Genomic DNA, 18,057 nt, shown 5'->3' with positions numbered 1-18,057 from the left:
TTCTTTCTTAAGATTATTAATAAATTTGTTGTTAATTCAAAAAAAGATACTTCAAGAAAATCGGGAAAGAATTGGATCTGTTATTAGCAAAATGGCAGACCAAGGTAGGCAAACAAAATAAAATTTTACTTTTCAAATGCGAATAACTCGTAAACTATAAGAGATAATATATGGCTAAAGCAATGTTTTTTGTAGATCTCGTCTAGTACATTCCATATATATAAAAATCTTTCAAATCGGATCGCAAACAAAAATTTGGCATCATTTTTAATTTTTGATATACCCAAGGTGCCCCACTTTGGGGCATTGTGGCTCGACCCCCCCCCTTGGTTGTTTAAGCCCAAATTCAAAACTTAAACTTATCGACACCTCCTCTATAGCCATGGGAAATTTTATTAAAATCGGGCTATTTGTTTAGAAGTTACAGATTTATTTCCACTTTTTTTTCAGATCCCCCACTGTGCAGTGTATCCGATATTGACATGATTCGTTCTTGGTCTCAAAATATGAGCAGTTATTTTGGCTCGGTTGCAAAATGTTGCAAAATAAAAGCTAAAAAATCCCAAATTTTTAAGTCATATACACAATAATTTAATAAAATTTTGTAAAATCGTTTATTTTCAATGTAGGAAATTTAGTCTTCTTTTCAAAGTTGTACACAATTTTAAAGAATTAAAAAATTCATAGAAGAAAATAATGGAAAACTAATTTTAGCTGATTCATAAAAAAAATTTTAAATCTACATATATTTGTTTTAAACCAAAATTTCCAAACAAAATTTGATTTTAAAACGTTGTTTAAATTTAAAAATTGTTTATGTTTATTGAGAAATCCACGAAATTGTATTCCCTCATTGTGCGACTTTTTGCAGATTGTCTTTGCCCCCGGCTTTTCTAATATTAATACTGTCACATTTGTGAAGACAAAATAAATGATTTGTTATTTAGATGTAGGTCAGACTACAAACAACGTGACAAAACACGTTTAATGTAAGTATTAAATATACAAAACTGCCATATTATACAAACATGATTACACATACGAAGGACGTGTGTTAAGTGCAAATTATCTTCATAAACTTTTGTGAGGATCGGTATATAACTTGGGTTATGTTGCCCGCAATATAACCAATATATCAGAAAAATATTTTGTTAACTCACTGTTCTTCTAGAAGTCTCACGAATAATCTAACGGAAAAACTAGAATGTTAGATTTCCACTAGGAGCTTTTAAAGCTGCTTCACAGTTAATGTTGTCAAACTTATAAACAATGTTAATAACAGCGTATTATCAACATTGCTTATAAGTAGAAGTTTCTACTGACAAATATTGTACGCAGCCGTTACAGACCTTTAAATCCAAATTTATAATACAGGCAAATCCCGGTATAACGAACGATATGTTGTCAGGCCCATTCGTTAAATTGAAAAATTCGTTATATCGAGGTGATTTTTTTATTAATTTTGGACAACTTTTTCTATATTGGAATTTAACTAAACGTATGTCGTTTTGATCCCTAGGTTGGATGAGCGGTGTGACATTAGGAGGCATGAATATCGTCCAAATTTGGAGGATGGCTTGGTGCATTATCCTTGATTAATAAAGCCTTCATTGTAAGGGATTTCTATTCTGAAAATGGTTCAACCTGCAGAAAATTAAACTCAGGGACAAACATTTAAAATAACAGATTTTGAAGATTCCAGATTACACTTAATTTATGTAAAGATAATTTACAGGAAACACTTAGTCACGATAAAATGTTTGTTTTTATTTTCTTCTAAATACATGTTGATAATTTTGTTATTCCATATTTCATTCATTTTCTTCATTCGTTACGGTTTCATTAATCATTTAAGCTTCGGATGATTAGCGGATACGCTCCTTATAGGAACAACAGGAATTAATATATATATATATATATATTTCATTCATTCATCCAAATTTTTAGTTTTTCTTTCAATGAAATTCTTCTACGGTTTCCCATACTTAATTCACGTGAATTATAGCCTGTTTCACAATATCGAATGAAAGATGGGAACGAACCATTCTAAGCGAAAGAAAGCTGATTTTGGATTCCCTAACTTCATGTTTATGTGGATCAGTTTTCTTTCGCTTAGAATGCGAACGAAATCTTTCATTCGATATTGTGAAAACAAGCAATTAAAACCACTATAGAAAAAATGGCAGCACCTATTAATAAAGAGAGTAACCATTGAAAACGGTACTGTAACGACTTATTTTCTTATTTTCACATTCTTTACTACTTTTGTTATTTATACTTTCTGTTCGTAATATTTTCGAAATATTCGCTATATAAGGTTGTCAATTTTAAAAATGTGGTCGTTTGTTTGATTTTGTTTGTTTTTTCTCATCTTTCGTTATATCGAGCATACAATTTTTGAAACGTTCGTTATATAAGGTAGTCAATGTTACTAATTTGACCGTGCGTTAAATCGGATTTTCGTTAAAGTGAGATTCGGTATGTCGGGATTTGCCTGTACAATAGGTTGTCAAAAAAATAACCAAAATACAGTTTTTATCTGTTTTCTATCAAAAAGGTGCGAATTTCTTCTGTTGTAAAATTGTTTGTTATACCACTTTTCCTATTTAACACACAACCCTCGCATACACCATTTTATAACATACATTTAACTTGCACAAATAAATAGGGGAAAGGAAGAAAGGAAATGTTTGCCAATTAGTAAACTACTCTATATTAAATCACCGGAAACATCAACACGTGTCACACAGGTAACATAAAACTCATTTTAAAATAAAATACATAAATTTTTCAAAACTCACACATGCACGTTTTGAAGAGGAAATTTTCAAATGCCAGCAAGTTAAAGTGTGAAATATTTGATACTAATTCTTAAAAGAAGTCGTGCACAACCCCGCTTTAAAATCTGGTTATTACTTCTTCTGGGCTAATATAAAATTCTTATGTATCCAACATGTATCCAACATGTATCCAATCGTTAAAAATGTTGGATCAAAATATATGAAAAACTTTCTTTGGACTTACCACATTTTCATTCCAATAACATTTAATTGCGTGAATCTTGGAAGGTAAAATTCAACACTGATTAATTAAATCGGGAGAACCAGACAAATTTTTTTATACAAAATGCACAACAATTGCTTCCTCTTATTATATTGGTGGTGGGTATAGTATAAAATTCGACATAGTTGAATATCTCTTTTTTGTGTATTTTATTACATTTCTTATTATTTTCCATTTTTTCTTATTTATTTTTTTCTTATTTACAACACTTTCACTTGTTTTTATCGGTATTCACCTCTTTTTAACTTAATTTTAAACCCACCATGCTTCCTTTGTTTACTCGCTCATTTCTTCTTCACACACTCCTGCCAATAAAAAAACAAAACAATAAAATTTCCCAAAAAACAGACACTCAGTGGCCACCAACTTTTTACATTGATTGAAATCCCCATAAACCATAGGTATTATTAAATCTTGTGTTAATTGTATATTCTTTAACCATTTAGCTTTATTTTAATCACATATTTATTTCCTTTACTTTACTTTTAACCACATTTTAACAATTTACAATTAACGCATACATCCGCTGACGTTTTAGCCGTTTGCCGATTTAAGAAATACTAAACTGTGATGACAGAAAAGCTACAAATGTTAGTTGTACTTATCGATAAATTTATATGGTACTAAAGATGAGCTGAAATTAGGTGGTTGTCTTTGCTACAGTGACTGTGGTGGAGTTTAGCAAAGACAATTAAACGAATTGTTGGTAAAATTGTGATTGCTAAAAAACTGAAAGATTGAAAAGAAGATGTGAGTGAGGAAAGCTGTATGGCTACAGTTAAATTTTTTTAGTCAAATTATTTTATGGGAGGTACCACGCCTACTTGAAATTTCAAAACAAAAAGTAGCCTATTTACTTATATAGTTCCTTCCACACATACAGGATTATTATACTGTAAAAAATTTCAAACAAATCGGTTCAGCCGTTTAGCTGTCTATAGACTTCAAACAAATCAACATACCCTAATGTATACTTTTATTTGTATACATTAGGTTGACAGCCGATTTTTTTATATTTCAAAGAGTGCCAGGTGGAATATTGTGACACTAGGTCTAAAAGTTAAGTGCTGAAAATTTGTCTTTCAAAACTGTATTAACGCTAAAATTCAGTTTTTGTAAAATTTTTGCCACTAAATAAAAATACTTTTGTAATTAAATGCAAACGAATCGAAATGTGTACATAATTTATGGGATACCATATTAACATATTCGCAGGTATGGCCAAAAAAAAAATTTTTTTAACGGCTGTTTCGAATCTCCATTTTCAAATTTTTCAGAATTCTTTGATCATCACATTTGGGATCATAATAGAGAATAAAAATATGAAAAAATTATGTCAATCAATACCTCCTACAGTTTTTCCGTAAGTAACTACGATTTAAATTTTGCGATTTTCGGGAAAAATCATTTTATGATATTTTAACAATTATATTGATAGAAAGAAAATAGCCAAATTCGAATAAAATAAAGTTGAATAAAATTTAAATTTATTTCATTAAGGCCGGGTAACTTATCAAAATTTTAAACATTAATCACTGTTTAAATAATTGAAAAAATCTTGATTAAGCTCCTTTTCTCAATTAATCGCTTCTATAACAAGTTATTTTAACGAGTTTAGAACGACAACCACCCACCCACCACTACCTTTCTAATTCAACAACCACCGTAAAAAACTGTAAAAAAACACATTCATTTCCTACTTTCGGATGACAAATTTGCAATGACCTTGAAAAATTTGACATAACGGTATTTTTGGTGAATTTCTAAAAATTCACTATGATTTTTTATTCACCACGATTTTTATTCACCACCCTTTTTCACCACTATTTTTATTCACCACAATTTTTATTCACCACACTATTTTTTCCAAAAAAAATTTCTCTTCTTTTTTCTCACTCTGTTGAAAAATTTGACATAACGGTATTTGTGGTGAATTTCTAAAAATGTTTTCTTTTAGTAATTTTGCCAACAATCAGAATAAGTGGATAATATTAAGCGATTTTATACTCAACTTTGGAATTTCTTATAAATCCGAATTTATTGACTCTTTAATGATAATAAATAACTTTCATAAAATGTTTTACTGTAATAATATATCCAGTCACTTCATATAATTCTACATCAAGCATCTTGTTGCTGTGGTTTGCCGTGTGCGGGTTTCTATTGTAATTAACTTAAATTACCGGTAATGCTGTAATACACTGCATTGTCGTTGAGGTATAGTGTCTGTACTAAGTGCCTGAGCTTAAGTTGGTAACACTAAATAAATATGGTGCGTTACAAATAAATACTTTTGAATACACTTATTTTCTCAATGTCTTGTTATCGTTTTTGTAACGATAAAAATTTGTATATGCTGATATATCGTCACGATAAAAAATAACCGGAGCAAAATCAGTTTTCTTTTAAAATACAATGTTTTCTCGATCAATCACTTTGACAAAATGGCACAAAAACTATAACGATTTTATGTAGTGGTATTTTTCCCATTAATTTAAATAAATGTTAAGACATTTATTCGCTAAAAAGTGTTTTTCAGGTGCTATGACCCATTATTGATCGATACGAAATTTACTAGCATGATTTCTGTGCATATAAATAAAACTTATTAGAGTTAAATTTTATCTAACTTGTTAAGCGGTTAAGGCAAAACTTCCCAACCACTTCTTTCTAAATGGTTTTAAACAGGTGGCTGAGCGTTGTCATGATGGAATATTACGGTTTCATGGCTGTACGTTTTTTGGCTTAAGCTCGCTGCAAAGGAATCAGTTCGGTACAGGTTTCCTCATTTCAACAGCTCATAATAGATAGGACTTTTGGTCCCACGAAATACAGAGCATTACCATTAGTGCCAGGGATATTTTTCTTTCGATTCGGCTGATTGATTGGACTTCACATGCGATCTCTTACGCTTCGGGTTATTGTAATATATAAATTTTTCCTCGCAAGTAATGATTCGGTGCAAAAATGAGTTTCTTTTATACAATTTTCATGGAGTAATGCCTCCAATTATTGGTGCTCAAAATTTTTTTGTCTTCCGTTTCAAAATCACCACTTTTTTCACAGTTCAGAAGTGGTGATTTTGAAACGGAAGACAAAAAAATTTTGAGGACCAATAATTGGAGGCATTACTCCATGAAAATTGTATAAAAGAAACTCATTTTTGCACCGAATCATTACTTGCGAGGGAAAATTCTCTCGCACATTGAAAGCGACGAAACACATTCACGGCACTTTTTTCAAATTAAAAAAGTTCCCGAATATGTCGATTCGTTGTTAGAAAATCCTACATTTTCAAAGTAAAAAAACGTTGTTGTTTACCCTATAATGTTTAATAAGTGAGAATAAATGACAGATATGTATGTAACCTATTGTAAATCCCGCTTTTTTAATTCATACCCCAATAAAAAAACAACTTTTGTTAAAAATCTCTTTTATAATTTTAAAATAATTATTTTAAACAAAAAACACACGCGCACACATTTCTAACATTTCAAATTATTTTATTAAAATTATAAAGCTTTTTTATAATTAAATTATACTGTTATTAAATAAAATTGATAGTATTAAATTTAAACAATTACACAATTAAAATTTCTTAACAAATTAAAAAAAAAAATGATGCTGCTCTAAAATCAGTTATAAACTTAATGGAAATTAATTATTCATTGTTAATAGAAATCAACAAAATTCTTTACTATTACATTTTTGTACATTATTTAACTTTTAAAATTGTCAACTGTTTTTAGATATATTTAGAATCAAAGATAAATACACATAAGTGGGAAACTCTCCTCCCAAATACCTAACTCAGTTGTGTATTTTTCTAGGTTTTAAATTTCTTTCACATTTAAAATACATATAAAAAATATACATGAACATAAAATTAAACTAATTTTACTTGTTTTTTCTAATTACTTTTACAGACTACATAAATTAAAGCAGTTATATTGAAACAATTTAGTAAAAGAAGAAAATTAATAATAAAATTAAAAAGTAATTTACATAGAATTAATTAAGTAAACAATGGCAGCCATTAAGAGAGAAACCAAAGAAATGCTCATTGTGGCAGCACCATCAGCACAGTAATACGAACTGCAATCGGCATTTAATATTGTACTATAGCGCTTCTTAACCTCTGACCAATTGCACAGACCCACCTGGCACCAGTCCAAATCTACAGCATTTTGATTAAGGAAGAAAATCACTTTCTCCTTCTCGATGGGTTCGGCATTGCATTGATATTTTACAGCCAAGAAATTGGCAGCAAAAGGATCAATATTTGAGGTCTTCCATTTACGTTGGGTCGTTTCGTTATAATTGTTGGCTAATAGGGAAACTTGATCCTTGTTAATGCCCAGGGCAGAGATAAGAGTTTGTACACCAGTGGAATGACCGAAATAGACAACAGCATTGGGTGAGTCAGAGCTGCTCAAATGATGGTTCATATCTTGTACGGCACGACAGTTGAGACGGGTATTGGCTTCAAAGCCATAGCCCGATTTGTAGAAGTATTTCATGTCATCATCATACTCGAACACAGTAACTTGTTCGGGTAAAAAGGCCTACAGAGAATGAAAATATTTTATTAAATAAACTTTACTAAATATTTAAAGAAACTTACCGCACACCAAACACTAGTACGATCCACTTGCCAAGCCTGCTCATAACGACAGATATCATACATTAATTCCACATCCGAGGATTCCAAAGTATATTGGAAACTATAAGAAAAATTTAAATATTTCTCAATAGTACATTTTTTATTAAAATCCTTTAGAATAATATTAAACTTACCCCAAACGTTTTGAAATATCAGCTATGGTTTTATTCCATATATCCGAATTGCGATATTTATACGATTCCGAACCGCTATCTTTATAATCCTGAGCCTTCCATGACTCACAGTAATCATAGGGACGCAAAAGCAAATCTTGTTCGGGTATATCTTCGGCTACAGCCGTGTTGCCAGCACCAAACAGACCTTCGGTAAAGGCTTTAAAACTTTCCGTAGTGCGTTGAGTGTCAGTGTGACGGAACTGTTAAAATGTTAAAATATTTTTATTTATTTTAAAATTATATATCAAATATATTACCAAATAGTAAGAACTATTATATTGTTTGGTTAAAACATCGGGATAGTATTTTTGATAGGTTTTGGCGGTGCCTCTTAGATCTTCATAACCCTGTAAGAAAAATTAATGTTTACAGAAATCTGTTATTAATAACATATGTATTTAGTAATAAATTGAAAGTTCATTTAAAAATATAGAAATCCATCTGACAGTATGAAATATTAAACAGACAGCTTGACAGCCAGACAATAAACAAATAGATACTGATGTATCTATCAACTGTAAATTACATAAACAATTAAATAGCGCCAACAATATTTAATAAATTCTAATTAAAATATTTGTATACATAGATTAGGGAATTTTTTAAATACAGGGGACAGTCGGGATAATGTAACAAACACTTGTTATAAAACTGCACAGATGAAAATAATTTGAACAAAATCAGAAGATATTTGGATCTACTATTAACAAAAATCCAGACTAAGGTAGGTAAACAAATTTGGCTTAATTTTTTTAATTTTCATATACCCCACTTTGGGGCCTTTAGGCACCGGCCCTTAGTGTTTAAACTCCAAATTCATAACTTAAACTCAGCTTAAATTCGTAACTTAAACTCAGCTTCTCTATAGTCGTGGGGAATTTTATTAAAATTCCCCACAGATTTATTTCCACTTTTTTTAATTTCCTCAACTGTGTGGCGTATCTTTTGAATACGGGTTTGTTTTTAATAACTTATATGTCATTTTGAAAGGTACATATCGGACATTTATTCCTACTTAGTTATTGAATATTAGTGTAAACAACAAATATTTTTTTTGCTTCGAAAATGACGAATTTTGTACCAACAAAGCGTCATAAGCGGGAAGTTTTTCTTTACTTTTTTAATTGAAAACAATTAAGAGAGCTACATTTGGCTGTGCCGAATCTTATACATACTTCAGAATACAAATTTTAAATATTTTTTGGTAAAAAAACAATTTTATTTTTTTCCCAAAGATGTATTTTTTTTAATTGGAAAAAATTTGTTTTCAAATTATTTAAATTTTTTTTTTAAATTTTTAAATTTTTTTTTGATTTTTAAATTTTTTTTTTGGTGAAAAAAAAAATTCGGGTTAAAAAATATTTTTTCCGATTTTGACCCATTGTAGGTCCTATATGGTCTTATATACGCCGTTGCAAAGGTCTTTGAAATATCTATCATTAGATATCCATATTGTCTATATTAATGACTTAGTAATCCATATATAAAACAAAAATCGAGGTTGTCCTGTTTATTTCCTCATATCTCAGCCATTTGTGGACCGAATTTGCTGATTTTAAATATGAAACTTCTCGAAAGCATGTCTGACAGAATTATTGAAGATTTGGATCCCGAAGATATCTGGGGTATTCAGAAAATTGATTTCAACATACGGACAAACAGACAGACGGACATGGCTTAATCGACTCCGCTATCTATAAGGATAAGGAATGATAAACTTATATATACCCTTCTCACGAAGGTGAAGGGTATAAAAAGTGCCGCTGAAGCACACCGATTGCTCATTAAAGCTTATGGTGAATGTGTTCCGTCGATATCAACGTGTAAGAGATGGTTTGTGAGGTTCAGAAGTGGTGATTTTGACCCGGAAGACAAAGATCGCCCAGGCCAGCCAAACAAATTTGAAGAAACTCAGCCAGAGCTTGCAAAATCATTAGGAACTAGCAGCAATTTCAAAACAGCAGCAGGATTCATCCAAAAACAGGGAAATTGGGTACCATACAAATTGAAGCCGAGAGACCTTGAAAGACGATTTTCATTTCCGAAAGGATGCTTGAACGCTATTAAAGAAATTAATTTTTGAGTCGAATCATTACTTGTGATGAAAAATAGATCCATTATGATAACCCGAAGCGTAAGAGATCAAATGTGAAGCCCGGCCAACCAGCCAATCGACACCAAAGCCAAATATTCATGGCGCTAAGGTAATGCTCTGTATTTGGTGGGAGCAAAAGGGTCCTATCTATTATGAGCTACTGAAATATGGCCAGACCATCACAGGAAACCTGTACCGAACGCAATTGATTCGTTTGAAGCGAGCATTGGCCGAAAAACGCCCAGAATATGTAAGAAACAAAGCCCCAAAAATTCAAGCACTTGAACATTTTGTTGGAATTTGACTTAAATGCTAATGTAATTATGTTTTAAACTTGAAAAATATTTGAAAAATTAAATATTTTTAAAACAAAAAACATATGGCTTGAATTTATGTTTCCTTTTTACTGGAGAATGCTATTGAAATAAAGTGTAATACAACTGTTGCTTGACTATAATTAAATGCTTGAATTACACTTGAATTCCAGTAAAAATGCTTATAGGGACGGTCTGAAAATAATTTTAAAAATTTTTTATAAAAAATACTGACAAAACATTTCAAAACTCAGTGATTTTTCATACAAATTAAATTTGAACTATTTTAAGATATTTTTACGAAATTGCATTATCATTTGAATTTAACGGCCTGTAACGGCTGCTTGCAACATTCATCATGTTTATAAACATTTCCATCAGTAGAAACGTCTACTTATCAACAATATTGATAACACGCTGTTATTAACATTGTTTATAAGTATGACAACATTAACTGTTAAAGCTGTTAACATTAAAATTAAAGCTGCTAAAAGCTCTAGGTGTAAAAAATACATTCCATGTGTAAAAAAAACATTCCAGATTTGTCCCTTAGATAATTCATGAAACTATTAGAAGATGGCGGCATCAACTGTATTACCAGTGCAATATTGTAAGATATAAAGTGTGTTTTTAAAGTGCGTGTATAAAAGATAATGACTTGTTAAATTCTTGTGTTAATTTAAATAAATAAAGAGTTGTTACAGTTTTTAAACTACATACTAATCGCTTTTATTTGCAATTAAAATAATAGGTTTATTTAAAGGAAATAAAGTTTTTAAAAGTTAAAAACGTAGGGTTAGAGTTAGTCATTCCTTCTGATTATATTAATATCCACTTACTTGACTGGTTAAATAATTTTCCATATCACTATTTATACTCGAGTTCCATTTCCACATTTTCAAAGCTATCAAATCCTCCTGGCACAAGGCATTTGTTGCGGGAGCAGTTCTTAACACCTTATAATTATTTACAATTGAATCACGTAACTGAAAAATAAAGAAACAAATCAAATCATTATTAATTAATTCCTAAAAAAATCTAATCTTAAAATCCCCCTACCTGTTCCAAGTGTGGAGCCTTTTCAATGGTACTCTTCGATGGCAGTCTTGTACCATGTCTATGGAATATCCAAATCTTTTGTGCCACACAGCCATTTACATAATACTGTTTGTCCATATTTGTGCCCTTAATTATTTGATAAGCCGTCTTCGAGGTGAAATGACGTGTCTGTGTACGTTCTGTATCCTTGCCAAAGCAATAGTCATCTTGTGCCCCAACCTCCAGATAGAAAAGTGCTAAAAAAGCACTTAAAAGGAAAAGTTTCATGTCTGAAATGACGAGAAAAGAGAATCAAATAAAATAAATGAGATATTTAATGGGTTTTTTTGGTGTTTTTTGTTTGTCGTTGATGTGACAGGATCTAACTAACTAATCAATGGTGATTTAAATGATTTTCTTAGTTCATCATAAAAAATTTAAGGAGGTCAAAAATCGCATTAAAATTAAATTAAAATATTTGTATCTTCCCGCATATGACAACATTAGGCAGTTGTGTGAAAGAATTAAATGAAAACTTCGTGATGTGAAGCTAGTCGACATATTCTACGACTCCCCTGAGGATTCTTCAATATAATTTATGGCAATAGCGGACTGTGATTCTTAATATTTCTACGTGTAATGGTGCTTAATTTGTTTCACGCCACAGACTGGTTTTGAGACATTTTTATCCGAATATTCGAATAAATTTTATTCGGTTTCTAAAATTTTAATAATAAACTAAATTTTTTTGGTTACTCATTAATAATCGGATAAGATATTCGAATAATTTTATTCGGTTATGTTTTTTTTAAATATTTGAATACGATATTAATATGTTTAAATTTTTGCAAAACAAAAAATTACTTTCTTCGAATTTTTGTTAAAATTAACCGATTATTCGATAATTTTTTTTTTGGTATTGTAACAAAATATGCTTGAAATAATAAAATCATTTAAAAAGTACAGCATAAATAATTTTATTCGTTAATAATGATTATTCGACTCTTTTTATAAAAAATTTATATGAAATACAATTTTTTAAATAATTTTTATATATTGTATTTTGAACAATTATTCGTTAATAACCGGTTAAGTTTATTCGAATAATTTTATTCGGCTGTTAATAATATATTCGATTATTCGTTAATAACCAGATAAATTTATTCGGTGGTTAGCTATTGTGGAAAATAAACGATAATTATTCGTTAAGAACGATTATTCTTTAATAACGATTATTCGTCTCTTTTTATAAAAAAATTATATGAAATACAAGTTTTTAAATAATTTTTTTATATATTGTAATTTGTACAACTATTGAATGGTTAAGTTTATTCGAATAATTTTATTCGGTTGTTAATATTATATTCGATTATTCGTTAATAACCAGATAAGTTTATTTTGGAAAATAAACGATAATTTTATTCGATTATTCGTTTTATTTTATTCGAATATTTTTTTTAATTTTTATTCGTTTTGATTATTTTGGAACATTTCCTTAATTAATTCCAACAAAATTGTAGATTATTCTTCTACTAATCGGTTACTCATTAATAATCGGCTAAGATATTCGAATAATTTTATTCGGATACGTTTGTTTTTAATTATTTTAATGTGATTTCAATATATGTATTTAAGTTTTTTCAAAACAAAAAATTACTTTATCTGATTATTTGTTAAAATTAACCGATTATTCGATTATTTTTTTTTTTGGTAATTTTAACAAAATATGCTTGAAATAATAAAATCATTTTAAAATTATCGCATACATAATTGTATTCGATTATTCGTTAATAACGATTATTCGTTACAACGATTATTCGACTGTTTTTTTAAAAAAAATTATATGAAATACAAGTTTTTAAATCATTTTTATATATTGTAATTTGTACAATTATTAACCGTTTAAGTTTAGTCGAATAATTTTATTCAGCTGTTAATAATATATTCGATTATTCTTTAATAGCCAGATAAGTTTATTCGATTTTATTTTATTCGATTATTCGTTTAATTTTATTCTAATATTTTTTTTAATCTTTATTCGTTTTGATTATTTGTCTATTCGACACTTTTTGGGACTTTTTTTTAAATGAAAAATTTACTCAGTCTTAATTAATTCCAACAAAATTGTAGATTATTCTTCTACTAATCGGTTACTCATAATTAATCGGCTAAGATATTCGAATAATTTTATTCGGATATGTTTGTTTTTAATTATTTGAATATGATTTTAATATGTTTACATTTTTGCAAAACAAAAAATTACTTTATTCGATTATTTGTTAAAATTAACCGATTATTCGATTAATTTTTGTTGGTAATTTTAACAAAATATGCTAGAAATAATAAAATCATTTAAAAATTACAGCATATATAATTTTATTCGATTATTCGCTAAAAACGATTATTCGATTATTCCTTAAAAACAATTATTCGAATCTTTTTTTAAAAAAAATTATATGAAATAAATTTTTTTAAATCAATTTTATATATTTTGTACAATTATTCGAATAGTACAATACAATTCTTGGGTATTCGAATATTTTTTAATTTTTATTCGTTTTGATTAATTTTTTTAATTATTATAACCAAATAGGCTAGAAATAATAAAATCATTTAAAAATTTCTGCAATTACATATAATTTTATTCGATTATTCATTAATAACGATTATTCGACACTTTTTATAAAAAATGTATATGAAATATATGTATTTAAAACAATTTTTTATAGTTTTTACAATTATTCCTTAATAACCGGATAACTTTATTCGAATAATTTTATTCGTTTGTTTTTGAAGAATAACGAAATTAAAACAAATTTTTATATTGCATTCGCTTATTCTTTAATAACCCGATTAGTTTATTCGGTGGTAAACTATTGTGAAAAATAATCGACAATTTTATTCGATTATTCGTTTAATTTTATTCGAATATTTTTGAATTTTTAATTCGTTTTGATTATTAAATTTTTATTTGTTTTGACTCTTTTTGAAAAACTTTTTTAAATGAAATATTAACATAGTCTTAATTAATTCCAACAAAATTATTCGTTAATATTATTCCAATATTTTCATTCGAGTTTCCCATTTCAGCTGTCTATAAATCAGTTTATTTAAAATTATCGATTTTATTAGTTCATGTTTATTCGATTCCATTATTCCTTCATTAGTTCAAATTTATTCCACACTTTTTGAACCAAAACTTATTAAATTAAGTATGTACTAGCTTAGCATTATTTAATTTCTGAAAATTTTTGATTATTTCATACGATTATTTGTTAAAATTAATCGCAAATTCGGATCTTTTTATTCGGCTTTCAGAACTGTTTTAAATGTTTAAAAAATAAATTTTAATATTGTATTCGATTATTCGTTAATAACCCAATATGTTTATTCTGTGGTAAACTTATCGGGTTATTAACAATAATTTTATTCGATTATTCGTTTAATTTTATTCGAATAATTTTTATAATTTTTATTTTGAAAAATTTTTCGTAAATGAAAAATTAACCCAGTCTAAATTTATTGCCGATTATTCGAATATTTTCATTAGGGCTTTTATAATTGAAAATAATAGCATTCTTTTAACCCACTGCCTTATTTTTATCCCATTAAACGAAAGCCCCCAACTTTTTAAATAAAATAAATAAATTATCCATTTATTTCTAGGAAAACAAAAGGCCCATAATATTAAAATGTGATTTAGTCAACACTTTCTTTTTTAACATACAAACGAATAGCTAGCTGCTCCTTGGCCATTTAAACTAACATTTTGATTTATAAATATAGACCTCCTCACCACACATCAAATAACTACGTAACGTAATCTTTTTGCAGATTGTATTGAAATTTGTTGTCTATAAATTTCCTAAAACTTTGCATGTTCAACGTATTTAAGTTTCAAGAATAAGAGACATTTTTAGTGCATTGTTGTTGTTGTTGTATGATGATGATGTTTTCCTAGTAGATGACACTCCTTAATATTTGTATAATCATTGTTTCCACGTGTCTAAGTATTAACTTCCTACTGCTGGTTATTAAATCACATGTTAAAATAGTTTAAAGACACGTAAATACTAAAGGATTTTAACAAAATACAATAAATAAATACTCGTACTGATTAAAAATCGATTACAGTTCAAGGTTATTAACATAAATTTTCAGCGAAAAGGATTTAGTGAGTGTTTCAAATAAAATATTGCTTTTGAAATGTGGTTTAAATAAATTAAAATAGTTATGATTAGTTATAGTTATAGATATAGGGCTGGTCAATAGGTCCGTTACATTTTGATTGAAACACAGGTTTTTGGAGAAAAAATCATTTTATTTTGCAACATACTCTCCTTTGATATGTACACTTTGTCCAAAGTTTCTCCAATTTTTTTAGGCCTTCCAAAAAAGTACGATTTGTCGATGTCATCAAAATAGGTATTTGATGATAGATTTACCCCGACCTACAGTTTTGACTGCTGTTAGGTCTCTGGTGCTTTATGGTGGATCCACATTTCATCTACAGTTAGCAAACGCGGCACACATCGTGCGGAAAGATCGATCATACCCAAGTGATCATTTAAAATTGAAAACACTGACCCATATGAGATGCTTATGGCTTCCATAATCTATCGGACTTTGAATCACCGATCGGCCAACACCAGAATTTTTGTCAATTGTTTCGGGAGTTCAGAACATTCAGAATACATAAATGTATTCAAAGTTTTGGCCATTGTCAGCTATGACAATTTCCATCTATCTGGCAAAGTATGGGTTCTGAGTCAAAAGAATTGCTAATCTTTTGAGGTCAATAACGAATCAAGCCAATTTCGGATACTCTGTTTTTAAGCAAAGCCTATCCCAGAGAGAGCGTTCTGCATTCGTCGATACAGATAGTAGTCGGATGGAACAAGGTCTTGACTAATAAAGCGGGTGAACCAAAACTCCCCAACCACTTCATTCTAAATAGTTTTTAACAGGTATTGCAATACGTGGCCTAGCGTTTTCATGATGGAATATTACGGTTTAATGTCAGGCTGCATATTCCGGGATGAATCAGTTGCGTTCGGTACAGGTTCCCTGTGATGGTCTGGCCAGATTTCAGCAGCTCATAATAGATGGGACCCTTTTGGACCACCAAATACAGAGTATTACCTTAGTTCCATGGATATTTGGCTTTGGTGTCGATTCGGCTGTTTGGCCGGATTTCACATACGATCTCTTACGCTTCGGTTTATAGTAGTGGATCCATTTTTCATCGCAAGTAATGATTCGGTAATTTTATTCGATTATTCGTTTTATTTTATTCGAATATTTTTTAATTTTACTCGTTTTGATTATTCATCAATTCGACTCTTTTTGGAACATTTTTTTAAAAGAAAAATTAACCTAATCTTAATTAATTCCAACAAAATTGTAGATTATTCTTCTACTAATCGGTTACTCATTAATAATCGGCTAAGATATTCGATTAATTTTAATCGGATATGTTTGTTTTTAATTATTTGAATACGATTTTAATATGTTTACATTTTTGCAAAACAAACAATTACATTATTCGATTATTTGTTAAAATTAACCGATTATTCGATTAATTTTTTTTGGTAATTTTAACAAAATACGCTTGAAATAATAAAATCATTTAAAAATTACAGCATATATAATTTTATTCGATTATTCGTTAATAACGATTATTCGAATGTTTTTAAAAAAAAAATTATATGAAATACATTTTTTTAAATCAATTTTATAATTTTGCACAATTATTCGGATAATTTATTCGAATAGTACAATACAATTCTTGGGTATTCGAATATTTTTTTAATTTTTATTCGTTTTGATTATTTTTTTTTAATTATTACAACAAAAAGGCCAGAAATAATAAAATCCTTTAAAAATGTCAGCATTTACATATAATTTTATTCGATTATTCATTAATAACGATTATTCGACACTTTTTATAAAAAATGTATATGAAATATATGGATCCATTTTTCATCGCAAGTAATGATTCGGTGCAAAAATTATTTTATTTTATAGCATTCAAACATCATTTCAGACATACAAAATCGTATTTCAAGGTCTCTCAGCTTCAATTCGTATGGTACCCAATTTCATACATCAATGTGTCCATTTTAGAACCGGTTCGGTTGCTATTTAAAATCGCAAATGGCTGAGATATAAGGAAAAAACCTGGACATCCTTGATTTTTGACCTATTTTTGATCTACATCAGGGTTACTAAGTCATTAATATAGACAATATGTATATCTAATGATAGATATTGCAAAGACCTTTGCAACGGCATATTTAAGGCCATAGTAAGTTGGACCTACAATGGGTCAAAATCAGAAAAAATATTTTTTAACCCGATTTTTTTTCAGCAAAAAAATTTTTTTGTCATAAAATTTATTTCTCAAATAAATTTAGAAAAAATTTGTTGAAAAAAAATGTAAAATTAAATTAAAATAAAATAAAAAAATTTCTCATACATTTTTTTTAGAATTTCAAATTTAAATCTCTATGTCGCCTTATTTTTACTTTTGTGAACTTTATTAATCGTTTAAGTTAGACCAAATTACCTTTACCGCTATGCTACCGTTACCGTTACGTTTTTACAATTTCGAATCGGTAGCCACCTTGGTAAAATGTCATATTTTTGGAAAGCGTAATTACGGAATCTAGTTTTCAAAAAAAGTTTGTATTGTATTTGATTCAATCT

At 28.7% G+C, this 18,057-nt stretch overlaps 1 protein-coding gene across 2 annotated transcripts in view; it reads right to left on the bottom strand.

Moving 5' to 3' along the window:
* Positions 1 to 6,545: 6,545 nt before the first annotated feature.
* The window catches only part of Mipp1 (Multiple inositol polyphosphate phosphatase 1), a 46,343-nt gene continuing 34,831 nt past the window's right edge, over positions 6,546 to 18,057 (bottom strand). For both annotated transcript variants that reach the window (XM_065505504.1, XM_065505502.1), the window contains exons 2-7: positions 11,371 to 11,639; positions 11,151 to 11,297; positions 8,160 to 8,249; positions 7,861 to 8,102; positions 7,688 to 7,787; positions 6,546 to 7,628 (exon numbers count right to left, since the gene is read on the bottom strand). In XM_065505504.1, coding sequence (XP_065361576.1) covers positions 7,065 to 7,628; positions 7,688 to 7,787; positions 7,861 to 8,102; positions 8,160 to 8,249; positions 11,151 to 11,297; positions 11,371 to 11,637 — 1,410 coding nt within the window. In that variant the 5' untranslated portion in view covers positions 11,638 to 11,639 and the 3' untranslated portion in view covers positions 6,546 to 7,064. The remainder of the gene's footprint in view (positions 7,629 to 7,687; positions 7,788 to 7,860; positions 8,103 to 8,159; positions 8,250 to 11,150; positions 11,298 to 11,370; positions 11,640 to 18,057) is intronic.

The sequence above is a fragment of the Calliphora vicina genome, chromosome 3 (genome assembly GCF_958450345.1).
Source record: "Calliphora vicina chromosome 3, idCalVici1.1, whole genome shotgun sequence".
Lineage (NCBI taxonomy): Eukaryota > Metazoa > Arthropoda > Insecta > Diptera > Calliphoridae > Calliphora > Calliphora vicina.
Note: the sequence above shows the minus strand (reverse complement) of the source record. Positions and strands in the feature narration are given on the sequence as shown.